The sequence below is a fragment of the Oryctolagus cuniculus genome, chromosome 7 (assembly GCF_964237555.1).
Source record: "Oryctolagus cuniculus chromosome 7, mOryCun1.1, whole genome shotgun sequence".
In the NCBI taxonomy this organism is placed as follows: domain Eukaryota; kingdom Metazoa; phylum Chordata; class Mammalia; order Lagomorpha; family Leporidae; genus Oryctolagus; species Oryctolagus cuniculus.
In genome coordinates, this window is record NC_091438.1 from 148,903,343 (window position 1) to 148,928,194 (window position 24,852).

The following is a 24,852-nucleotide window of genomic DNA, read 5'->3' on the forward strand; positions in this document are numbered from 1 at the left end:
TCAAGGAAACTGGATCTAAAGCAGAGAAGCCAGGACTGGCACCAGTGACCCATCAAGGGATGAGGGCATCGCGGGTGGCAGATCAACCCGCTGAGCCCCACACCAGGCCCTGACGGATTCACTTTTGGCAGGAATCCCTTCCTGCTTCACTCATGAGTGACAGCCATGGAGAGCTCCAACAACCCTGCCCCAGTGTGACCCGGCTTCTAGGCTCACATCACTCCGGGCCTGCAGCAGACACCAAGCAGAGTCAGGATTCCTTGTGGAGGCGAGCCAGCCTCCTGGTTGCTCTGTGGGCTTGGCTTAGTTTGTCCCCACCCTGACACAGAACATGAGCATTTGCTCAGGCCATGTCTGTTGAATTTAATTGTTCATACATTTTCTTTTTTTTTAAGACTTATTTATTTATTTGAAAGTCAGAGGAACACAGAGAGAGGAGAGGCAGAAAGAGAGAGAGGTCTTCCATCCATTGGTTCACTCCCCAATTGGCCACAAAGGCAGGAGCTGTGCTGATCCGAAGCCAGGAGCCAGGAGCTTCTTTCGGGTCTCTCATATGGGTGCAGGGGCCCAAGGACTTGAGCCATCTTTTACTGCTTTCCCAGGCCATAGCAGAGAGCTGGATCGGAAGTGGAGCAGCCGAGACTCAAACCAGCGCCCATATGGTATGCCGTCACTGCAAGCGGTAGCTTTACCTGCTACACCACAGCACCAACCCCCAATTAAGTTATTGACTAGATGTTATTTTAAAGGTTTGAACTGTTGAGACTTGTAGATGTTTTAAAGGAAAATTGAAATGTTGATAAAATTGTTGGCAATTGTTTAGGCAAGATTTCCTTACTCTCTGCTGCCCATGTGTGGTGAAAATGGGTCACAACACTTCCCACCACTCTCGTGAGGCTACATGGAGGCCCAATGGGGATTACCTGGGCACCGCATTTCTCCTTATCCTGCAACTGTTTCGAAAAACTCTCCAAAAAGCCTTCTCTGACCCTCAGGAAGAAGTGGAAACCCAGAAACTCAGCTTTTTTTTTAAAGATCCACCCTATATCTACTTGAAAGTCAGAGTTACAGAGAGAGGTAGAGACAGACAGAGAGAGGTCTTCCATCCGCTGGTTCACTCCCCAAATGGCCGCGATGGCTAGAGCTGAATCAATCCAAAGCCAGGATCCAAGAGCCTCCCCCACGCAGGTGCAGGGGCCCAAGCACCCGGACCACCCTCTGTTGCCCTCCCGGGCACATCAGCAGGGAGCTACATGGGAAGTGAAGCAGTCAAGACCAGAACTGGTGCCCACATGGGATGCTGGCACCGCAGGCTGTGGAGTCAACCCACTGAGCCACAGCGCCAGCCCCAAACTCAGCTCTTACAATCCAGCCAGTTACTTGTCATCGGTATTGTGTGTCTGCCTTGGGCAGAATGACCAATGTTTGCATGATTCTAGAACTCCCACCTGTCCTCCCCATGATGCCAAACTAAGGTAATCTGATGTACAAAATGGATGTTTTACTCAAGAGGCTAAGTACACACTCCCATGAAAGCATGCGTGCGTCGTCGTTGTTAAAGATTGACTTATTTATTTGAAAAATATTCCTCAAATGGCCATACCAGCTAGGGCCGGGCCAGGCAAAAGCCTGGTCTGGTCTCCCACATGGCTGGCAGGGGCCCACACACCTGTGCCTCCTCCACTGTATTCCCAGGCCCATCAGAACGGAGCCATATGGAAGCAGAGTTGCTAGGACTTGAACTGGGGCTCCAACAGAGGAGCCAGTGCTGCAAGCAGCAACTAATTTGAAAGGCAGAGTGACAGAGAGAGAAAGAAATCTTCCATCTTCTGGATCATTGCAGCAAAGACCACATGCAAAACATATAGCTTGCGAGGAAAGGGAACAATGCAACACACGAATATTGAAACAGATTGAGCGCCAGCTTTGCTGGGGTCATGTAAGAATTCTGTGGTGTTTGGGAAGAACTGGAACGGCAGGGACTGGGCTGTGTCTGTGTTTTGCCTGCCCAGCGACTGGTTTTAGAAGCCAGATTGCTCATCAGAGCTCGTGCTGACCTCCATGACCACGTGCTGGGCTCTGACCCATGTGCAGCCCTGCACATGTCCCTGCCCCTGTGTGCTTCTCCTCCCTCCACGGCCAGGGTGCCCCCTTGCTTGTCCTGCTCCAGAGGACTACAGCTCCCAGCATGCCATGGACAGGCACCCAGGCACTGCATCCTGAACGCGTCTGCCATGCTCATTCCTCTTTAAATAATGAAGCAGCTCAGAACAGGACCCACCTGTCCCTCTTTCGTGGAGACCTCCTCTGAAATAAGGAATGAATGATAGTGAATGAAGAGTGACCAAGCCCTCCTTTTCCTGCCAGTCAGTGGACACAGGGAAGTCCTGGTCCTCCTCATTTAATTGCAAGCCTCCAGAGAGGGTGTAGGCTCAGCTTCTCTGCAGGTGTCACTGTGTTTGTGCCTGCATGGAGAAGCCACTGATCTCTGTGGGCTCGATCCTGGGGTGACCTACTTGTCCCAGCTTTACTGGGACTGGCTCACTTTCCCATCATGCTCCTTCTTCTCCCAGGGCCTCGTGTGGTTCTGGTCCTCCCAGGAGAGGGGGCTCTGGTGTCCTCTGCAAATCAGCTCTCAGATTTAGGACCCGGCCAGGGAAAGTCACTGACGGACACAGATCCACTCGGGACTTGAGAGAGCTCTTTATTCTTTACACAGGACGTGGGGTCAGCACAGGCATCTGGGGTAGCCACCAATGATCTGGAAAAAGACAGGGAGGGGACAGAACAGTGGAGTGAGGGTCACAGGTTCTGGAGTCAATGGAACTGGAGCAGCTCCCAGCCCCCACTCACTCTGTGTGGCCCTGGGGGAGTGACTTGCCCTCTCTAATGGGAGTGGTGATCCCAGCACTCACCCTGTGGGGTCCTGATTCAACCATAACCAAGGCCCCAGCCCAGTCCTGGTGCTCATCTACCCAGTCTATACGGTGCTCACTGCAGTCACCATGGACAACACTGACCCTCTCTGACCAGCTGTCCCCAGATGACACTAAGGGGCTCAGCTTCCCCTGGCTCTCACAGCCTTCACCATTATTCCTCACTTCCCGTCTCCCCCAGCAGGGGGCGCCGTGGCCCTCTGTGCTCTGTGACAAGTAAGGACCTGACCAGAGCACACCCCTGAGAAGCCCTCCTGAGTCAGGAGGTGCAAACTCCACCCAAAGCCTGCGGATTCCTGGGGCCACACAGGGCAGAGCTCATTCCCCCTGCCCTCTGCCATGTCCCCAAGGCCCCTCCCCCACTGTCCTCGCTGGACCCCTGTAGCCCCTCCCAGGATCTGCCCCTCCTCCCTGTGCCCCAGCCCCTCTCAGGACAGCCCCCACCCTGCAGACCTAACAGGTGCCCCGTGCTCACCCCAATAATCCAGTCAATGAAGGCCGACACTCGGGTGAACACCGTGGGCTTCTTGAGGGTGTTGCAACCGAGGGAGGAACCAAAGCTGACCACACCGTAGACCTCCCATTTGCAGTTCACTCCAGAACAGATGAGGGGTCCCCCAGAGTCACCCTGCAGCAGTCAGAGGGGACAAGGTTGAGCCATGTCTGAGGGTCAGGAATGGATCCTGAACTTGGGGATTGCAACCACACCCTCAGTGTTGACCTCTGAGCCTCAGGCCTCCTCTGAGCCGGGAGCAGGGTCTGTCCCACAGGAGCTGCTGGGGATGAGCTGGGACAGAGCTGACCTCAGCCCCACACCTGCAGAGAGGAAGCCCCGGGAGACGCCGGCTCCCACTGCCGGTGGCGCAGTCACTCATGGACGTGGCATTCACGTGCGCCTCTGACACAGGGGCTCAGGGTCCCTTCAGAACATGGCGTGGGTGACTTGGGAGGTCCTGGTGCCAGTGCCCCCTGCAGTGCTGCTGGGGCCACCTGAGCACCAGGAAGGACAGTGGCCACCCCAGGTCAGGTGAGCCTGGAGCCAGGGCCAGGGTCAGGGTCAGGGCTGTCTGCACGGCACTGACCTCCCACATGTCCTGCCTGTCCAGGGGCCTGACTGGAGGCAGCAGGAAAGACCCCTCCCCCACCGCCAAGGAGACAGAAGAGGGACCCCTGGACCGTGCCCACCAGGGACGGTGCAAGGGGACTCACGTTGCAGGCAGAGCTGTCCCCGCCGCCGGCGCACACCATGGTCTCCTTCACGGAGGAGCCCCACCAGTCCTTCTGGGAGCAGTGTGCGTAGTCCACCACGGGCAGCAGTGCCTGCTGGAGCTTGTTGGCCGTTTGCCCACCGGCTACGGGGACAGAGAGCAGAGAGGGGGTGCTTGGGTTAGGGCAGGGCCCCCAGAGGTGGGACACTGAGGCACCCAGCTCTCCTGCACAGGTGGGGACATCCCTCCCTCCAGTACTGCCATCCTCGAGCTCCGTGCCCCTCTGCACCCCCGGCCTTGGCCCCCAGCCCTGTCTTTCTGCCACTGTCTCTATCATCACATACTGGAGAGACGTCCCCAGCCGATGACGTAGCATTTGGTCCCGTGGGGCAGGATGTAGCCGCGGGGAGGGGGGCAGATGGGCTGGACTTCAGGTGTCAGTTCGGCGCTGTGAGACAGCTTGAGGAGGGCGATGTCATTGCTGTGGGAGGGAGGAGTCACAGGGAGCCTGGTCCTCGGAGCACAGACTCCTCCCCGGCCTGTGCTCCAGGTGTTCAGCTCTGGAGGCCCCGGCTGTGCCTTTGTGCCCCAGATCCCTGCGATGGTACACCAGCCATCAAAGCACCCTGGTCCCCTAGGCCCCCACCAGCTCTTGGCCTCCATCATTGTCCTTGCGTGCACCTGCGGTCCTCACACGGCAGGGGCATCTAACACCCTGGAGTCTTATGAGGCACTGCTCGGGTGGGCACACTGGGTAAGACTACGTCCCCATACAGTGCCTGGGTTCAGGTCCCATTCTAGCTTCCTGCTCATGTGCCCCCTGGAACGTAGGTGATGTTCAAGTTCCTGGATTCCTGCCTCTCACGGGGAGACCCAGGTAGAGTTCTAGGATCCTGACGTGGGCCCGGCCCAGGCATGGCTCCTGCACACATTGCTGCCTTGCTAATAAATAAGTACAAAAGGCTTAAACCCAACCATGTGTCCCGAAGCTTTCTGTGGTCTGTCTGAGGCCTGAGGTCTGACCCTCTAACAGGGTCCCAGGGGAAGCTGGTGCCACTGCCCCTCAGACCACACCTTGGGCACCACGGCTCTGCTGCTGTCACTCGGGACATTTCGCCTGGGTCTCCCTGGTCTCCCTATGTCCCCAGGAGCCCCGCCAGGACAGGCCGTGGTCCCCATCATGGTGGCCCCTCCCTCCTGCACTGGTCCCCAGGGTTCCGCCCCCTCCTGTGCTCCTCTCTCAGAAAAGGCAGAGCCACCCAGACACACGGTTGAGCACACAGTGAGGCTGAGCGGAGCCTCCCCGCCCGTCACCACCTCCAGGAAGCCCTGCTGCAGGTCACCTTCTGACCAAGGGGAAACTGAGGCCCAGGCAGGGCCGTGACACCCAGGCCACTCAGGGAGTGACTGCCAGGGACTGACTCTCCACCCAGTGCTCCTCCTTCAACCCCAAGGCCAGGACCCAGCTGCTCCGGATGGACCAATGCGGACCACAGGAATCCTTGGACTTGGGGCAGGTGCCTGAGGGGTCCTGGGCTCCAGAGCCACAGATCCCAGCACTCATGGGTGGCTTCCTGCCTCTCCCTGGCCCTGCTGTCACCTCTGCAAGGAGGGAGGTTGGTGCTGAGGGTCCCTAAGGATCTGACAAGTTTGTGGGGATTGGCCCGGGCTGCTCACTGCCCCCCCCCACCGCTGTCCCTGGGAGTCCCCTGTAGGTCACAGAGGCAGGAGCACAGGAGCCCGGGCCCCGGCTGGGAGCTCACTCACCCGCAGCTGAGACAGCTGGAGTTCCATTGTGGGTGCACGAAGGTAGCAGCGACACTGATGACCTGCTCGGGTCCCTCCGTCACTGTCCGGTCGTGCTCGCCCAGCACCACCCTGTATTTCCGGGAGCTCCTGGCAGGGGAAGGAGGTCATCTGAGCATGGCTGCCTGCCTGTCCCAGCCACCTGCTGGCCTGGGCGGCCTGGGTCCCTCCGCACAGGGCAAAGACCAGGGCAGGCATGGGGACAGCAGGGAAACTCACGAGATGCAGTGGCCGGCAGTGAGAACCCAGTCAGGGTCGATGAGGCTCCCGCCGCAGGTGAAGGACCAGCCCCCACTCACCTGGTACTGCAACAGGACCTGCGGTGGGAGAGAAACAGTCTAGGATTCCTAGCCCCACATTAGGATAGCTGTCTAGGGCGTGCACTGCACAACTCAAGGAGCCCCATTCACACACGAAGCCCCTCTGAGTTGGCAGTGCACAACCTGCACAGGGCTGGCCGTGATCCCATCCCTCTTCCACTGGGTCACTGTGGCTCTCCAGTTGCCCACCCCAGGGCCTGTGACCTCCGCGGACTCCAACATTCTCTGCCCTCTGGGGCCTCCCTGAACCTCTGTCTCCTGAGAACCCCTAGACCCTCTGGCCTCTCAGACCCCCCATTCTGCACCTCAGCTCTGCAGGCCTCTCGGGTCCCCTGGGAGCTCCACTCCCCCTGACTCCTCTCCTCCCTTCCCGTTCCTGCACATGCAGGGTTTCCCGATCTCCCTGGAGACCAAGATTGACAGCTATGGCCCCCGGCCCAGGGCGCCCATGGTCTGTGCTGGACGGAAGCGTTCACGCACACAGGCTGCTCGCACACACATGGATGGTCTCTGGCTGCTTTCCTGCTGCGATGGCGGAGCTGAGTCCCTGCTGGAGAAACCACGTGGCCCACAAGACTGCAGCACCTGCTCTCTGCTCCCTCACAGAACATGCCTGCTGACCCTGCCCACGGAACGTTCTGGGCTATGGAGCAGTTCTCCTCTCTGCTATCCACAGTCGGAACCACTGGCCCAGGTGGCTCTAGAACACTTGGAATGTGGCTGGCACTGAAGGACTGAAAGTGCATTATTTGATTTGATTAATTCACATTTGCACATCCCCGTGTGGCTATGGCAGCTCTGCACCACAGCACTGCAAGCTTTGGGCTCGGTGCCACCTCCTCGGCCCTGGTGAGACTCCCCACTCCACCTGCTCCTGACCTTAGGGCCCTGTCCTGTGATCTGAGGCTCTGACAATCAGTGCCCCAGCTCTGCCTGCCTGAATTCCTCTGCTCCTACACCAACCCCTTGAGATAAGCCTTCCCCGGCCCCTGATCTTGCTTTTTATCTGCAAACACCCTTGTGAGATTCGTAGATGGAACTGGAAAACAGCAGGTGAAGCCGACTGTCCAGGGCTCCCTTCGCTCCCCGTCTTCGTGGAGGAAGGACACAGGACCCTGCGCTGTTCTTTTGTCTGCTCGGCCCTCCCCGGGTTTGCTGCTGGTTCTTCCCGGGTTGGCTACTGTCCCTTCCACCTCCGTGGAAGGGCGGTTCCCCCTAGCCACTTTCCCCACTTCCGCGGGGGAGCGGGGAGCGGCACACCGCCGGCCGGCTCTCTCGGGGGCTGCACAGGTGTTCCTTCAGATAGATGTTCCCCTTAGATGTTCCTGGTGCATGTTGTCTCTCTCCTCCTTTATAGTCCTCTTCCACCAATCCCAACTCTGCTACCCACATGCCGAGTATGCTGCTCTCCTCCAATCAGGAGCAGGTCCTACAGTTTATTGGTTGAACTGGAGGCAGCTGTGTAGAAGCTGTTTCTCCCTTCTCAGCGCCATATTGTGGGAGAGCAGATGCATAGAATAAGTCTTAATTCCAGTAACTTAGTCTAGTCCGAGTTGCTCCCCACAGCTTCCAGTCCTGGGCAGCTAAGAGGAGACAGGGAAGGGGGCCATGGGCCCAGGACGGGCGCCTGCAGTCAGCGCCCAGGGTGGGAGTCAGTACTGTTGGAGCTGCTCTCACCTGTGGGGGCCAGCTGTGGGCTTCTGCTTCCTCGCCGTTGACCACGCGGCTGGAGGGGTTGTAGAAAGGCAGGGCAGAGCCCGAGGCTGGAGAGGAGAGGAGGGGCATCAGCGAGCCATGGGGCCCCAGCAGGAAGGAGGGCAGGCCCCACCCAGCTGTGCACAAATGGGCTGTGTGACCCCGTGCCATCCCCTTTCCTTCTCTGACCCTCAGTAGCCGCCTATGAACAGTGCGGTCTGGGGATTTTGTCACTAACTATGGTGCCTGGAGCCCCGTGAGCCCTCATGATGGCGGCTGTGTCACAGCGCGTGTGAGCATTGTGTGCACACTGGTGCTGTGGTTTTGGGGCCCCGTGAAACGCCCTCATCAGAACTGTGTTGCCCGGGTTGCAGTTTGGCTCTGTGCTCTGTGTCTCTCCAGTGCGGACCACCAGGGCCAGCAGTGAGGACCAAGGACTTGAGTCCTGTGACCCTGTGGCTCCCAACTCAGCCCAGTGGGACCCTGGCTATGGCAGGCATCTGGGGAGTGACCCTGAGGATAGGCGATATCTGTCGGTCCGTCTGCCCCCTGCACTTTGGAAATAAAATGCTAAGTAGCATAAGCACAGTTTTGGTTTTTTAGTTTTAAGAATGGAGGTTTTGAAGTAAGACTTCCTGGGTTCAAAGCACAGCCCAGCCCCTGGTTGCAGGATGCACTACGTTCCTTCTCTGAGGGTCAGTTTCTCCATCTGTAAAATGGGAACAATAATAGCACTGACCTCATGGAGCTGGATGAGAACTGCATGGGGTCATAGGAGACGAACGACTTAGCATTCTGCCTGGCATCCAGTAAGCACTCGGTAAATGTTAACTATCATCATGGCTGTCAGTCAGGGGAGGCTGCTCAGAGGAGGTGGCCCTGAGCTGCAGTGTAACAAGGCAGAGAGGCCAGGAAAGGCTGGGCGGGGACGTGTGAGTGGGGGATTGGAGGGGTCAGCAGAGGTTTGGAAATGCCACCCCACCCAGTCTAAGCACAGAGCCAGACTCTTCACCATGAGGCTGTGTTCACTGCCCCCACCTGGGAAGCCCGCCCAGCCCTGGGTGCTGCTCCCAGTCCTCCTGAGCTGCTCCATCCCCTGCTCCCGCTCCCCCCTCCTCCCAGCACCAAGCTAAAGCCCCCACTGCTGTGCCCCAGGTGTGAGCTGAGACCCCTCCTGTGGAGCAGGGCCTGGGACCCCGGGACCAGGGTGGGGAGCAGATCTCAGGGCTCCTGGCCCAGGCAGCGCAGGGCACAGACGCGGGCTGGGTTCTTACCAAGGGCCACCAGCAGGAGGGCGCTCAGTAGCCGGAGCATCGTGAGTGCGGAGAGAGAGGACGAGCGACAGAGCCCACGTTCTAATATACGGCAAGCAGGCAGGGGGCTGGACTGGGCCCCTTCCCAGCACAGCTGGTGGGACACCAGCTCTCTCCCATGTCCAAGGCCACAGCCCCCACCCCCTGCAGATGGAGGAATCACAGCCAGTGGGAGAACGCCCTGTTCCCTGCCCCACGTGGCCGCACAGGTGCACTGGGGGCCCAGTGATAACAGGGACCAGCATGGAAAGTTGGCATCAGCACGCGCCACTTCCTTCCGGAAAGGAGTCAGGTGCTGGACCTCGCAGCCCCGGGCTCACGGCCGCTGTGCCGCCTCCGGCTCCGGGCCCTCGGGCACGGCTTCTCCTCATCTCAGCTTTCCCTCCCCCAGTGGGAGCAACGTTGTCTCCACCTCCTGATGAGACCTTGCTGAGCACCTGCTCTCCACGGGTCAGGCTCTGCTCTGGGGGCTGCAGCCGGCACCTACTGGGCCCCGACCTCCAGAAGTTGAGTCGAGTTGGGGAGTCCACAGCGAATCGATAGAAATTCCTGAACGCTGTGCCCGGCAGTAGGTCAGGTTCCACAGAGCAGACGAAGCAGCAGTGGCTGGCGGGAGTGGAGTGACTCACTCGGGGGAGGCAGGGACGGTGACACTGGACTGAGGGGCAGTGCGTGGCTGTGCACTCAAGGGAATGTGCACAGCGGTGAAGGTGCCACGTGCAACCCCCCTCCCCGACCCATCCGGGGGCGCCTGGGCCCGAGCCCGCCCTCTGTTCTGGATCCAGCTCCTGCTGGTGTGTGCCTTAGGAGACAGGACGCGAGAGACAGGAGACAGGTCCTGGGTCCTGGCTCAGTGCCAGCCGTTGTGAGTATTTCTCGTATGAACCAGTCAAGGGAAGCGCTCCTTCTCTCTCTGCCCCTCAAAATCAAACTAAAACTCTGAAGAAGATTTACGTGCACTTGCGTTCTGGTGTACACCGTGGGCGAAGCTGTGGCCTATGATGTCAGCAACCTGGCTGAGTACTGATTTGAGCCCCAGCTGCTGTCTTCCAATCAAGTTCCCTGTTAACGCACCTGGCGAGGCAGCAGAAGGTGGTGTAAGTGCCTGGGTGCCTGCACCCCCATGGGAGACCAGGGTGGGTTTCCCGACTCTGGATTTCAGCCTGACCCAGCCTCAGCCATTGTGGCCATTTGGGGAATCAACCAGTGGGTGGAAGATCTCTCTCTCTACTTTTTTTATTCCTCTCCCTCCTCTCCGACTCCTTCTCCCTCCCTCTCTTTTCTTCCTTTCAAACATATAAATAGATCTTTTTTTATTTGAAAGTCTGAGTTATACAGAATGAGAAGGAGAGGCAGAGAGAAAGAGCACGCGCGCGCGCAAGAGAGGTCTTCCATCTGCTGGTTCACTCCCCAGCTGGTCACAATGGCTGGAGCTATGGTGATCTGAAGTCAGGAGCCAGGAGCTTCTTCTAGGTCTCCCGGGCGGGTGCAGGGGCTCAAGGACTTGCGCCATCCTCCACTGCCTTCTCAGGCCATAGCAGAGAGTTGAATTGGAAGTGGAGCAGCTAGGACTCAAACTGGTGCCCATATGGGATGCCAGCACTGCAGATGGCAGTTTAGCCCGCTATGCCACAGCACCGGCCTCCTAAATAGTTCTTTCATAAGCATTTTTTTTACTTCAAAGGCAGAGTGACAGAGATGGAGAAATGCTCCATGGGCTGGGTCCCTCCAAAACTGGCTGCGTCACCCAGGGCTGGTCCAGGCGCTCACAGGGTTTATCGGCGGCAGCGCACTCGCCCCATGGACGCTGTGCTCTGCGGGATCTGCTTGGCAGGTGTTTTAGGAAGTGCCCTTGGGAACCCGAGTGCTCCCAGCAGCCACTGCGCAGTGGCCTTCCCCGCGCCCACTCCCGGACCGTGCGCTTAGGCTGGGTGGCTGCAGCTGCCCTGTGTTCCCGCGGGACTGCTCTCCCCAAGTCACAACAACCTTCGCAGGTTTTCCTCACATCACTGGTCTTTAACTTGGGGGTCTTCTGCCACCTTAAATGCTGCTATGGTATATGTAGAGTAAAATGATTTAAAAATAAGTATTCCCAGGGCTGGCCCTGTGGCACAGTGGGTAAAGCCACCACCTGCAGTGCCAGCATCCCATATGGGTGCTGGTTCAAGTCCCGGCAGCTTCACTTCTGATCTAGCTCTCTGCTATGGCCTGGGAAAGCAGGAGAAGATGGCCCAGGTGCTTGGGTCCAGGCACCTGTGTGGGAGACCTGGAAGAAGCTCCTGACTCCTGGCTTCGGATCGGCCAGTGGATGGAAGACCTCACTCTCTGTCTCTCCCTTTCTTTCTGTAACTCTGCAGGCTTTCTCAGACTGGGCAGACAGGTGTCAGCGACGGTTCCTAGGGGTCAGTTGAGTGTGGTGGATGCACTCACTGCCAATTCTAGCCATTGCCTCTCTCGGGCTCCAATGCCCTGGCACAGAGATGGAGCCTGGTTCATGTTAAACAAATGGATGATAAATTAGTAGATATGTGGAGTGATCAGTTGATGAATAAGTGATAGGATAATGAACAACTGAAGAAGGATGAGTGAAAGAAAGCGAGAGGAGAGAGCCCGACGTAAGAAGGCAGAGCAGGCATTTGGCACACTGGTTAAGATGCCAGCTTACAATATCCTGCCCAGTACTGGTGCCTGGTTCAAGTCCTGGCTCCTCTGCCACCAGATGACTCATTGTCAGTGTGCATGGGAGGCTGTGGATGGCGGCTCAAGTTGTTGGACCCCTGACATCCACGTGGGAGACCAGGATAAAACTCTGGGCTTTGGACAAATGAAAACAAATTCTGTAAAAAGAGAGGCAATGTGAAAAAAAAGGTGGCCAGCAGACAGAGTGGGGGCAGGGACAGTTGAAAACAGAAATGCCAGGAAGTCCCGTGGCAGGAGGGATGAAGGGGCCAGTGAGTGAAGCAGGCGAGAAAGCTGCACCTGCCAGCCTCCGTGCCTCTCCTCCCGATGCCTCTCCTGTACCTGCTGCAGCTCTCAGTATTTCTCAGCCCGTTAGGACTGGCACTACCTGCAGCAAGCCCTCGTTGGAATCGGTTCTTCCTGCCGTTTGCTCCCAAAACCTCTGACGGATGCTGTTGCAGCCCAAGGCGCCAGGTGAATTACGGCCAGGGGAGCCTGACTCTGGTTTTGTCTGAATTCCGGCTCAACCAGACTCATGTGGCCTCGGAAGGCTATCTAACTTAGCCTCAGTTTCTTTTTTTGTTTAGATTTATTTTATTTATTTGAAAGAGAGTTAGAGAGAGGGAGACAGAGAGAGAGAGAGAGAGACAGAGAGAGACAGAGAGAGAGAGAGAGAGAGGTCTTCTGTACGCTGATTTACCCCCTAGATGGTTGCAACAGACGGAGATGCGTTGATCCAAAGCCAGGAGCCAGGAGCTTCTTCCGGATCTCCAATGTGAGTGCAGGGGCCCAAGGACTTGCGCCACCTTCTACTGCTTTCCCAGGCCATAGCAGAGAGCTGGATCCAAAAAGGAGCAGCTGGGGCCAGAACCAGCGCCCATGTGGGATGCCAGTGCTTCAGGCCAGGGCTTTAACCTGCTGCACCACAGCGCTGGCCCCTAGCCTCAGTTTCATTTTTTTAAATATTTATTTATTTATTTGAAAGTCTGAGTTACACAAAGAAAGAGAGGCAGAGAGAGAGAGAGAGAGAGAGAGAGAGAGAGAGAGGTCCTCCATCTGCTGGTTCACTCCCCAGTGGGCTCCAATAGCATCTGCCAGAGGTTGTCAGACGGCCACAACTGTCTGAGCTGCGCTGATCCAAAGCCAGGAGCCAGGAGCTTCTTCTGGGTCTTCCATGTAGGTACAAGGACCCAAGGACTTGGGCCACCTTCTACTGCTTTCCCAAGCCATAGCAGAGAGCTGGATCAGAAGTGGAGCAGCCGGGACTGGAACTGGCACCCATATGCAGGCGGCGGCTTTACTCGCTACGCCACAGCACCAGCCTCCAGCCTCAGTTTCTTAAGCTGTAGTAACACCAATCCCTCCCTCACAGGGCTCTTATGAAAATTCAAGCAGAGTAAGCACTTGGCAAAGGACTTGAGCCAGAGAAAGCACTGAGCAGTGAGAGCCAACGATTGCTCTCTCCCACTGTCAAGTTGTTCAGCCCAACCCAGGGTTAGAACATGGGCATCACGGGGAATGAACACCACTGGTCAGTGAGGTCATCTCCCTTAGCAGTCCTCTTCACTTCCTTCATGGTGTGACGTAGACAGATCTCTGTGCTGCTTGAATTAACCAAACACAACGAGGATCATAAATGTCTATCATAGAATTAATGAATCATGGTATGTTTGTATTATACAATCTGAATTGTGATGATGACGCAACTGACTTGAACTCCGCCTGTCAATATGGACAGGAAGAAAGCAAATGCTAGATGATGCACCCCGCATCAAGCCATAATACCTCTGACATTTCCGTGCATGCAAGTCACCGCTGTGCTGTGTGCCGGCCCTGAGAAGTTTAGGATGAACATGCACAGCAAAGACAGACAGAGATCGGAGATGCTGTTCCCAGGAAAGGAGGGAGAGGAGCTGCAGGGGTTTAGGCAGCTTGGACTGTGTCTGGAAGCTGAGCTAGCTTCTGATGTCCTTGAATGTGCTGGGAGAGGGAATTCGTATGAGACCTTCTTGTTTTAAGCCTCACAGAAAGCCTAATTATGGAATGGGAGGAAGCAGCAGAGGCCAGGACCTGGAGAAGGGAGCCCCCCACTACCCAGCCTTGCAGAGGCAGGACCTGGAGAAGGGAGCCCCCCACTACCCAGCCTTGCAGAAGCAGGACCTGGAGAAAGGAGCCCACCCATTACCAGCCTTGCAGAAGCAGAGATGGGAACAGCCCAGGTTGCCCGGCCCCAGCTGGCCTCCCGGCCCCAGCAGGTTGCTTGGCACTTGTGAACCTGTCCCTGGTGTTTTTAGGGGGCAGAGGAGGCCCTGGTTGCTAGGCAGCTGAGCTCTGTCTCACTGGGCAAGAGGGGTGGGCTTCAGCCTCTTGGTCCAAGATCTCAGTGAATATCTAGGAGAGGCCTGGCCCCGGGCCAAGGTCCAGGGAGGCCTCCTGCCTTCGGGTCTACTCCTGGTGGTCAGTGGTCAGGGCTGTGGCCAGGCTTGGACGGGGTCTCTGGGGCAGGAGGCGGAGGCCTCTGAGCCGCTGATCCTTCAGTCCTGGGGCGATGCCAGACTCCAGAGCAGGACCCTCAACTACAGACCCCCAATCCCTCGGGCTTCATTCACTGGGCCCATGATGTGCCAGGGCTGTGCTGGGTCCTGGGAGACAGGGATGAGGCGACAGCCCCTCCCCTCCAGGGCCTCCAGGGCTGCTGATGGGGAAACCAGACACAAAAATAGAGGGCCTAAAGGATGCTCAGTGCATGTGTGGGCTGAAGAAATGAAAAGGATTCAGTTGAATTCTGGCACTTGGAAAGCTGCTAGAGACTGGCCGTGTGGCCCAGTGCAGGGCTGTGGCTTGCTCGGGGATGCAGAGTTGTTCAGAGGCACAGATGAAACCAGAACCTGCAACTCCAAAGTCAGCCCAGGACCCTTTCTACTGCATGCCACTGCTGCCTTCATTTTAAGATCTGCTTATTTATTTCTTTGACATCCAGAAGACACAGAGAGAGGGACAGAGTGAGAAAGAGATCACCCCAACCCGGGGGGCATCAAGGGAGGCAGGACCCACTTAGCTGAGTACAGAAAGAACCAGAAAGGTTGGTCTCTCTGGTCAACAGCCCCAGGTTGCTCAGCTTCTCAGGCTCAGCTGCTCCTTCGCTGTGGGTTTGGGTCTGGACTCCCAGATTGGAGGCGGATACCACAGAGAGGGCAAGGGGCCTGGGGCTGAGGAGAGGAGGCCAAGAGACGTGAAGCGCTGAGTCAGCACTGCCGTGCTCTCTCCTGGGCCGCCGTCATCCTGTGGGTGCTCCCAGGCCTTCAGGAGAGTCTGCCCGAGTGTGCTACACTGTGCAGCCACACAGGTGCCCCTGGAAGTCACGATGTGAAGGGAAATAAGCCAGACACACACAGACAAACTGCACATTCTCCCTTCATACGGAATAGCTGATTTTATGGAAGCAGAGTGGAGAACTGGGCACAAGAGGCTGGGAAGGGTTGAGAGGCGAGATGAAGGTTAATGGTGTGTACAGTGAAGAAGCTGGGGAGGGGGGAGGAAAAACTTCTAATGTCCTCTAGCACCTAGGGGAGCTGTGGCTAACAATTATTCAATGAATATTTTGAAATAGATAAAAGAGAGCCAGCACTGTGGTGCAGCGCCACGGTCCAGGAAGGCCGCTGTGCAGTGGCTGCTGGGAGCACTTGGGTTCCCAAGGGCACTTCCTAAAACACCTGCCAAGCAGATCCCGCAGAGCACAGCGTCCATGGGGCGAGTGCGCTGCCGCCGATAAACCCTGTGAGCGCCTGGACCAGCCCTGGGTGACGCAGCCAGTTTTGGAGGGACCCAGCCCATGGAGCATTTCTCCATCTCTGTCACTCTGCCTTTGAAGTAAAAAATAAATAAATAAAAAGGTTATAAAAGAACTATTTAGGAGGCTGGTGCTGTGGCATAGCGGGCAAAGCTGCCACATGCAGCACCGCCATCCCATATGGGCGCCAGTTTGAGTCCCGGAAGCTCCACTTCCAATCCAGCTCTCTGCTGTGGCCTAGGAAGGCAGTGGAGGAAGGCAGTGGAGTCCTTGGGCACCTGCACCCACGTGGGAGACCTAGAAAAAGCTCCTGGCTCCTGGCTTTGGATCAGTGCAGCTCCAGCCATTGCAGCCATCTGGGGAGTGAACCAGCAGATGGAAGACTTCTCTCTCTCTCTCTCTCTCTCTCTGCCTCTCCTTCTCTCTCTGTATAACACAGAATTTCAAATAAAAAAAAGATCTATTTATATGTTTGAAAGGAAGAAAAGAGAGGGAGGGAGAAGGAGTCAGAGAGGGAGAGAGAGGGAAAAAAAAAGAAGTAGAGAGAGAGAGATCTTCCACCCACTGGTTGATTCCCCAAATGGCCACAATGGCTGAGGCTGGGTCAGGCTGAAATCCAGAGTCGGGAAACCCACCCTGGTCTCCCATGGGGGTGCAGGCACCCAGGCACTTACACCACCTTCTGCTGCCTCGCCAGGTGCATTAACAGGGAACTTGATTGGAAGACAGCAGCTGGGGCTCAAATCAGTACTCATCCAGGTTGCTGACATCATAGGCCACAGCTTCGCCCACGGTGTACACCAGAACGCAAGTGCACGTAAATCTTCTTCAGAGTTTTAGTTTGATTTTGAGGGGCAGAGAGAGAAGGAGCGCTTCCCTTGACTGGTTCATGCAAGAAATACTCACAACGGCTGGCACTGAGCCAGGACCCAGGACCTGTCTCCTGTCTCTCGCGTCCTGTCTCCTAAGGCACACACCAGCAGGGAGCTGGACCCAGAACAGAGAGCGGGCTCGGGCCCAGGCGCCCCCGGATGGGCCGGGGGTGTTGCACGTGGCACCTTCACCGCTGTGCACATTCCCTTGAGTGCACAGCCACGCACTGCCCCTCAGTCCAGTGTCACCGTCCCTGCCTCCCCCGAGTGAGTCACTCCACTCCCGCCAGCCACTGCTGCTTCGTCTGCTCTGTGGAACCTGACCTACTGCCGGGCACAGCGTTCAGGAATTTCTATCGATTCGCTGTGGACTCCCCAACTCGACTCAACTTCTGGAGGTCGGGGCCCAGTAGGTGCCGGCTGCAGCCCCCAGAGCAGAGCCTGACCCGTGGAGAGCAGGTGCTCAGCAAGGTCTCATCAGGAGGTGGAGACAACGTTGCTCCCACTGGGGGAGGGAAAGCTGAGATGAGGAGAAGCCGTGCCCGAGGGCCCGGAGCCGGAGGCGGCACAGCGGCCGTGAGCCCGGGGCTGCGAGGTCTAGCACCTGAGTCCTTTCGGGAAGGAAGTGGCGCGTGCTGATGCCAACTTTCCATGCTGGTCCCTGTTATCACTGGGTCCCCAGTGCCACCTGTGCGGACACATGGGGCGGGGAACAGGGCGTTCTCCCACTGGCTGTGATTCCTCCATCTGCAGGGCTGGGGACTGTGGCCTTGGACATGGGAGAGACCTGGTGTCCCACCAGCTGTGCTGGGAAGGGGCCCAGTCCAGCCCCCTGCCTGCCTCGCCCTATATTAGAACGCGGGCTCTGTCGCTCGTCCTCTCTCCACACCCACGATGCTCCGGCTGCTGAGCGCTCTCCTGCTGGTGGCCCTTGGTAAGAACCCAGCCCGCGTCTGTGCCCTGCGCTGCCTGGGCCAGGAGCCCTGAGATCTGCTCCCTACCCTGGTCCCGGGGTCCCAGGCCCTGCTCCACAGGAGGGTCTCAGCTCACACCTGGGGCACAGCAGTGGGGGCTTTAGCTTGGTGCTGGGGAGGAGGGGGGAGCAGAGCAGGAGATGGAGCAGCTCAGGAGGACTGGGAGCAGCACCCAGGGCTGGGGCGGGCGTTCCTGGTGGGGGCAGTGAACACAGCTGGGTGGTGAAGAGCCTGGCTCTGTGCTTAGACTGGGTGGGGTGGCATTTCCAAACCTCTGCTGACCCCTGCAATCCCCCACTCACACGTCCCTGCCCAGCCTTTCCTGGCCTCTCTGCCTTGTTACACTGCAGCTCAGGGCCACCTCCTCTGAGCAGCCTCCCCTGACTGACAGCCATGATGATAGTTAACATTTACCGAGTGCTTACTGGATGCCAGGCAGAATGCTAAGTCCTTCGTCTCCTATGACCCCATGCAGTTCTCATCCAGCTCCATGAGGTCAGTGCTATTCTTGTTCCCATTTCACAGATGGAGAAACTGACCCTCAGAGAAGAAACGTAGTGCATCCTACAACCAGGGGCTGGGCTGTGCTTTGAACCCAGGAAGTCTTACTTCAAAACCTTCATTCTTAAAACTAAAAAACCAAAACTGTGCTTATGCTACTTAGCATTTTATTTCCAAAGTGCAGGGGGCTGACGGTCCAACAGATATCGCCTATCCTCCGGTTCACTCCCCAGATGCCTGCCACAGCCAGGGTCCCACTGGGCTGAGTTGGGAGCCACAGGGTCACAGGACGCAAGTCCTTGGTCCTACTGCTGGCCCTGGTGATCCGCACTGGAGTGGACACAGATCACAGAGCCAAACTGCAACCCGGGCAACACAGTTCTGATGAGGGCGTTTCACGGGGCCCCAAAACCACAGCACCAGTGTGCACACAATGCTCACACGCGCTGTGACGTAGCCACCATCATGAGGCCTCACGGGGCTCCAGGCACCGTGTTTCGTGACAAAATCCCCAGACCGCACTGTTCATAGGCGGCTACTGAGGGTCAGAGAGGGAAAGCGCCTTGCATGGGGTCACACAGCCCGTTTGTGCACAGCTGGGTGGGGCCTGCCCTCCTTCCTGCTGGGGCCCCGTGGCTCGCTGACACCCCTCCTCTCCTCTCCAGCCTCGGGCTCTGCCCTACCTTTCTACAACCCCTCCAGCCGCGTGGTCAACGGCGAGGAAGCAGAACCCTACAGCTGGCCCTGGCAGGTGAGAGCAGCGCCAACAGTACTGACTCCCACCCTGGGCGCTGACTGCAGGCGCCAGTCCTGGGCTCATGGCCCCCTTCCCTGTCTCCTCTTAGCTGCCCAGGACTGGGAGCGCTGGGCAGTCGGCTTCACCTGCTGTTTTCCAGTTCCATCTACGAATCTCACAAGGGTGTTTGCAGGGGCCAGGGAAGGCTTCTCTCAAGGGGTTGGTGTAGGAGCAGAGGAATTCAGGCAGGCAGAGCTGGGCACTGATTGTCAGAGCTTGCTGTGCTGTGGAGCAGAGCTGCCATAGCCACACGGGGATATGCAAAAGCAAATTAATCAAATCAAATAATGCACTTTCAGTCCTTCAGTGCCAGCCACATTCCAAGTGTTCTAGAGCCACCTGGGGCCAGTGGTTCCCACTGTGGACAGCAGAGACAGAGAACCGCTCCATAGCCCAGAAGGTTCCGTGCGCAGGGTCAGCAGGCGTGTTCTGTGAGGGACAGAGAGCGGGTGCTGCAGCCTTGTGGGCTACGTGGTTTCTCCAGCAGGGACTCAGCCCCGCCATCACAGCAGGAAAGCAGCCAGAGACCGTCCATGTGTGCGCGAACGGCCTGCGTGCTTGAACGCTTACGTCCAGCACAGACCATGGGCACACGGGGCCGGGGGCCATAGCTGTCAAACTGCTCTCCAGGGAGATCGGGAAACCCTGCCTGTGCAGAAGATGGGACGGGAGGAGAGGACTCGGGGGAGTGGAGCCCCAGGGGACCCGAGAGGCCTGCAGGGATGAGGTGCAGAAGGGGGGGTCAGAGAGGCCAGCGGGTCTTGGGGCTCTCATGAAACAGAGGCTCAGGGAGGCCCCAGAGGGCAGACGTTGGAGTCCTCGGAGGTCACAGGCCCTGGGGTGGGCGACTGGAGAGCCAGTGACCCAGTGGAAGAGGGGTGGGATCACGGCCAGCCCTGTGCAGGTTGTGCACTGCCAACTCAGAGGGCTTCGAGTGTGAATGGGGCTCCTTGAGTTGTGCAGTGCACACCCTAGACAGCTATCCTAATGTGGGGCTAGGAATCCTAGACTGTTTCTCTCCCACCGCAGGTCCTGTTGCAGTACCAGGTGAGTGGGGGCTGGTCCTTCACCTGCGGCGGGAGCCTCATCGACCGTGACTGGGTTCTCACTGCCGGCCACTGCATCTCGTGAGTTTCCCTGCTGTCCCCATGCCTGCCCTGGTCTTTGCCCTGTGCGGAGGGACCCAGGCCACCCAGGCCAGCAGGTGGCTGGGACAGGCAGGCAGCCATGCTCAGATGACCTCCTTCCCCTGCCAGGAGCTCCCGGAAATACAGGGTGGTGCTGGGCGAGCACGACCGGACAGTGACGGAGGGACCCGAGCAGGTCATCAGTGTTGCTGCTACCTACGTGCACCCACAATGGAACTCCAGCTGTCTCAGCTGCGGGTGAGTGAGCTCCCAGCCGGGGCCCGGGCTCCTGTGCTCCTGCCTCTGTGACCGCCAGGGACTCCCAGGGACAATGGGGAGGGTAGCAACCCAGGGCCAGCCCCCACACACTGAGACCTTCAGCACCAACCTCCCTCCCTGCAGAGGGGACAGCAGGGCCAGGGAGAGGCAGGAAGCCCCCACAGCTGCTGGGCTCTGTGGCTCTGGAGCCCAGGAACCCTCGGGCACCTTCCGCAAGTCCAAGGATTCCTGTGGTCAGCACAGGTCCATCCGGAACAGCTGGGTCCCGGCCTTTCGGATGAAGGAGGAGCACTGGGTGGAGAGTCAGGCTCTGGCAGTCACTCCCTGAGTGGCCTGGGTGTCACGGCCCTGCCTGGGCTTCAGTTTCCCCTGGGTGAGAGGGTGACCTGCAGCAGGGCTTCCTAGTGGTGGTGACGGGTGGGGAGGCCCCGCTCAGCCTCACTTGTGTGCTCAGCCGTGTGTCCGGGTGGCTCAGCCTCTTCTGTGAGAGGAGCACAGGAGGGGGCAGAACCCTGGGGACCAGTGCAGGAGGGAGGGGCCACTGTGATGGGGACCACGGCCTGTCCTGGCGGGGCTCCTGGGGACATAGGGAGACCAGGGAGACCCAGGTGAAATGTCCCGAGTGACAGCAGCAGAGCCGTGGTGCCCAAGGTGTGGTCTGAGGGGCAGTGGCACGAGCTTCCCCTGGGACCCTGTTAGAGGGTCAGACCTCAGGCCTCAGACAGACCACAGAAAGCTTCGGGACACATGGTTGGGTTTAAGCCTTTTGTACTTATTTATTAGCAAGGCAGCAATGTGTGCAGGAGCCAGCCCTGGGCCGGGCCCACGTCAGGATCCTAGAACTCTACCTGGGTCTCCCCATGAGAGGCAGGAATCCAGGGACTTGAACATCACCTACGTTCCAAGGGGCACATGAGCAGGAAGCTAGAATGGGACCTGAACCCAGGCACTGTATGGGGACGTAGTCTTACCCAGTGTGCCCACCCGAGCAGTGCCTCATAAGACTCCAGGGTGTTAGGTGCCCCTGCCGTGTGAGGACCGCAGGTGCACACAGGGAAAATGATGGAGGCCAAGGGCTGGTGGGGGCCTAAGGGTTCAGGGTGCTCTGATGGCTGCTGTACCATCGCAGGGATCTGGGGCACAAAGGCACAGCTGGGGCCCCCAGAGCTGAACACCTGGAGCACAGGCCGGGGAGGAGTCTGTGCTCTGAGGACCAGGCTCCCTGTGACTCCTCCCTCCCACAGCAATGACATCGCCCTCCTCAAGCTGTCGCAGAGTGCTGAGGTGACACCCGAAGTCCAGCCCGCCTGTCTCCCTCCCCGCGACTACATCCTGCCCCATGACACAGAATGCTACGTCACCGGCTGGGGTCGTCTCATCAGTACGTGCTGACAGGGGACAGTGGCAGAAAGACAGGGCTGGGGGCCAAGGCCAGGGGTGCAGAGGGGCACGGAGCTCGAGGATGGTGGTAGTGGAGGGAGGGATGTCCCCACCTGTGCAGGAGAGCTGGGTGCCTCAATGCCCCGCCCTGGGGGCCCTGCCCTAACCCAGGCACCCCCTCTCTGCTCTCTGTCCCCGTAGCCGGTGGGCAAACGGCCAACAAGCTCCAGCAGGCACTGCTGCCCGTGGTGGACTACGCACACTGCTCCCAGAAGGACTGGTGGGGCTCCTCTGTGAAGGAGACCATGGTGTGCGCCGGCGGCGGGGACAGCTCTGCCTGCAACGTGAGTCCCCTTGCACCGTCCATGGTGGGCAGGGTCCAGGGGTCCCTCTTCTGTCTCCATGGAGGTGGGGGAGGGGTCTTTCCTGCTGCCTCCAGTCAGGCCCCTGGGCAGGCAGGACGTGGGGTAATTCAACGCTGTGCAGACAGCCCTGACCCTGGCCCCGACCCCGGCTGACCTGACCTGGGGCAGCTGCCCTCCCTCCTGGTGCTCTGGCGACCGTGACCGCTCAGCATGGGGCACTGGCACCAGGACCTCCCAAGTCACCCACTCTGTGTTCTGAAGGGACCCTGAGCCCCTGTGTCAGAGGCGCGCGTGAGCATCACGTCCATGAGTGACTGCGCCACCGGCAGTGGGAGCCGGCGTCTCCCGGGGCTTCCTCTCTGCAGGTGTGGGGCTGAGGTCAGCTCTGTCCCAGCTCATCCCAGCAGCTCCTGTGGGACAGACCCTGCTCCCGGCTCAGAGGAGCCCCTGAGGCTCAGAGGTCAACACTGAGGGTGTGGTTTGCAGTCCCCAAGTTCAGGATCAACTCCTGACCCTCAGACGCGGCTCAGCCCCGCCCCCTCTGACTGCTGCAGGGTGACTCTGGGGGACCCCTCGTCTGCCGCATAGGAAAAGGAATTTGGAAAGTCTATGGCGTGGCCAGCTTTGTCTCCTCCCGCGGATGCAACACCCTCCAGAAGCCCACAGTGTTCACCCGAGTGTCGGCCTTCATTCCCTGGATTTTTGAGGTGAGAACACTGTACCTCTTAGGGCCGCAGGGTGGGGGCTGTCCTGAGAGGGGCTGGGCACAGGGAGGAGGGGCAGATCCTGGGAGGGGCTGCAGGGTCCCAGTAGGGCATTGGGGGTGGGGCCTTGGGGACATTGTAGAGGGCAGGGGGATGAGCTCTGCTTGTGTGGCCCCCTGCTGGGGGAGACGGGAAATGACAATAATGGTAAAGGCTGGGAGGGCCAGGGGAAGCTGAGCCCCTTAGTGTCATCTGGGGACAGCTGGTCAGAGAGGGTCAGTGTTGTCCATGGCGACCGCAGTGAGCACCGTATAGACTGGGTAGATGAGCACCAGGACTGGGCTGCAGCCTTGGTTATGGTTTAATCAGGACCCCACAGGATAAGTGCTGGGATCACCACTCCCATTAGAGAGGGCAAGTCACTCCCCCAGGGCCACACAGAGAGTGAGTGGGGGCTGGGAGCTGCCCCAGTTCCAGTGACTCCAGAACCTGTCACCCTCACTCCACTGTTCTGTCCCCTCCCTGTCTTTTCAGACCATTTGTAGCAGCCTCAATTGCCCGTGCTGACCCCACGTCCTGTGTAAAGAATAAAGAGCTCTCTCAAGTCCCGAGTGGATCTGTGTCCATCAGTGACTTTCCCCCGGCCGGTTCCTAAATCAGAGCTGATTTACAGAGGAGACCAGAACCCCTCTCCTGGGAGGACCAGGACTGCACTGGCCCTGGGAGAAGGAGTCGTGATGGGGTGAAGAGACCCCTTGGGGTGCCTGGGACTGGGGTTTGCACCCAGCACTTTCATTGTGGAAGTGGACTCTATCCCAGGGAGCCTGAGAGCCATTGAGCACCCAGGTTAGAATCCTACAAAGCAAAGGTTTCCGATGCAGGTGTCGACCACAGAGCAGCTGACCTGCCACACTCGCGGGAGGCTCACGGGACCGTGGGGAGGATCGCGGTGCCCACTTCCACTGGCTGCCGAGGAGGAGGGCCGTGGTCATTCACTCAGTATCATTCCTTCCTTTTAGCAGAGAGGGGTGCTGAGAGAGAGGGGCACGTGGGTCCTGCTCTGAAGTGTTCATCACTTGGAGAGAAGTGAGCAGGGCGCAGGACTTCCGTGAACACTGACCGGCTGCCTGCCCATGACAGGCTGGGGATTGGCGGTCCAAGGGGAGAGGGACAACCAGGGAGACCCTGAATGCTGGGCGAGGAGCCACACACAGGTACAGGGACACAGGTGCAGGGCTGCACACAGGCGGAGCCCACCAAGCAGTCCTGGAGGTCAGGGCGCCCTCTGCTGTGCATGCTGCAGAAACACACACAGCCCAGTCCCTGTAGCTCCTGTTCCTCCTGAACTCCCCAGAGTAAATCCTGGCCCAGCAAGGACATGTGTCAATCACTGATGATACCGGTGTGCTCTGATGTTCCTGCAATTAACAGTTGAACTTCTGAGTCCAGTGTTGGGTGCAGCTGTGAAGTCCGTGGCTGCTGCACAGGCCCGCCAGGTAGGAGCACCACTTCCAGTCCTGGTCCGCGGCTTCCTCTCCTGCGCCCTTTGAAGGCCTGGGCAAAGAGGGGAAGAAGCCCAGGTGCTTGGCCCCTCCCACCCAGGTGGGCGACCAGGCCGGAGGTCCAGGCTCATGCGTTTAACCTGGCCCAGCGCTGATCAGTGCAGCCACCTGGAGTGACTGGAGGATGGGAAATCTCCTTCTCTGTTGCTACAACGCACACATCCCATGGTGGACACTGTGATCTGAAGCTGCTTCAGCTCCTGATGCCTCCTTTTTTTAAAGATTTCTTTATCTAGTGTTTGAAAGGCAGAGTTACAGAGAGGCAGAGGCAGAGAGAGAGGAAGGCAGGTCTTGCATCCGCTGGTTCTCTCCCCAGATGGCTGCAACAGCTGGAGCTGGGCCAACCCGAAGCCAGGAACCATGTCTCCCACACAAGTGGAGGGGCCTAAGGACTTGGGCCATCTTCTACTGCTTTCCCAGGCCACAGCAGAGAGCTGGATTGGAAGTGGAGCAGCCAGGACTCAAACCATGCCCATATGGGATGCCAGCACCGCTGGCGGCGGCTTTAGCAGCTCAGCCACAGCAGGCCCCCTCTTCCCTGTGAT

At 58.4% G+C, this 24,852-nt stretch overlaps 2 protein-coding genes across 2 annotated transcripts; one reads left to right on the forward strand and one right to left on the reverse strand.

The window, feature by feature from the left end:
• Nucleotides 1–2,728: 2,728 nt before the first annotated feature.
• On the reverse strand, nt 2,729–9,279 carry LOC100339081 (chymotrypsin-like elastase family member 3B). Its single transcript, XM_051858210.2, has 8 exons — nt 9,240–9,279; nt 7,948–8,033; nt 6,170–6,267; nt 5,912–6,040; nt 4,489–4,625; nt 4,146–4,288; nt 3,412–3,564; nt 2,729–2,761 (listed from the first exon to the last, which is right to left on the reverse strand). The coding sequence occupies exons 1-8, from the start codon at nt 9,277–9,279 to the stop codon at nt 2,729–2,731; spliced, it is 819 nt and encodes a 272-aa protein (XP_051714170.2).
• Nucleotides 9,280–17,513: 8,234 nt separating this feature from the next.
• On the forward strand, nt 17,514–23,356 carry LOC100339326 (chymotrypsin-like elastase family member 3B). The gene is made up of 8 exons (XM_051858211.2): nt 17,514–17,553; nt 18,760–18,845; nt 19,920–20,017; nt 20,147–20,275; nt 21,541–21,677; nt 21,878–22,020; nt 22,596–22,748; nt 23,280–23,356. The coding sequence occupies exons 1-8, from the start codon at nt 17,514–17,516 to the stop codon at nt 23,310–23,312; spliced, it is 819 nt and encodes a 272-aa protein (XP_051714171.2). The 3' UTR covers nt 23,313–23,356.
• Nucleotides 23,357–24,852: the final 1,496 nt, after the last annotated feature.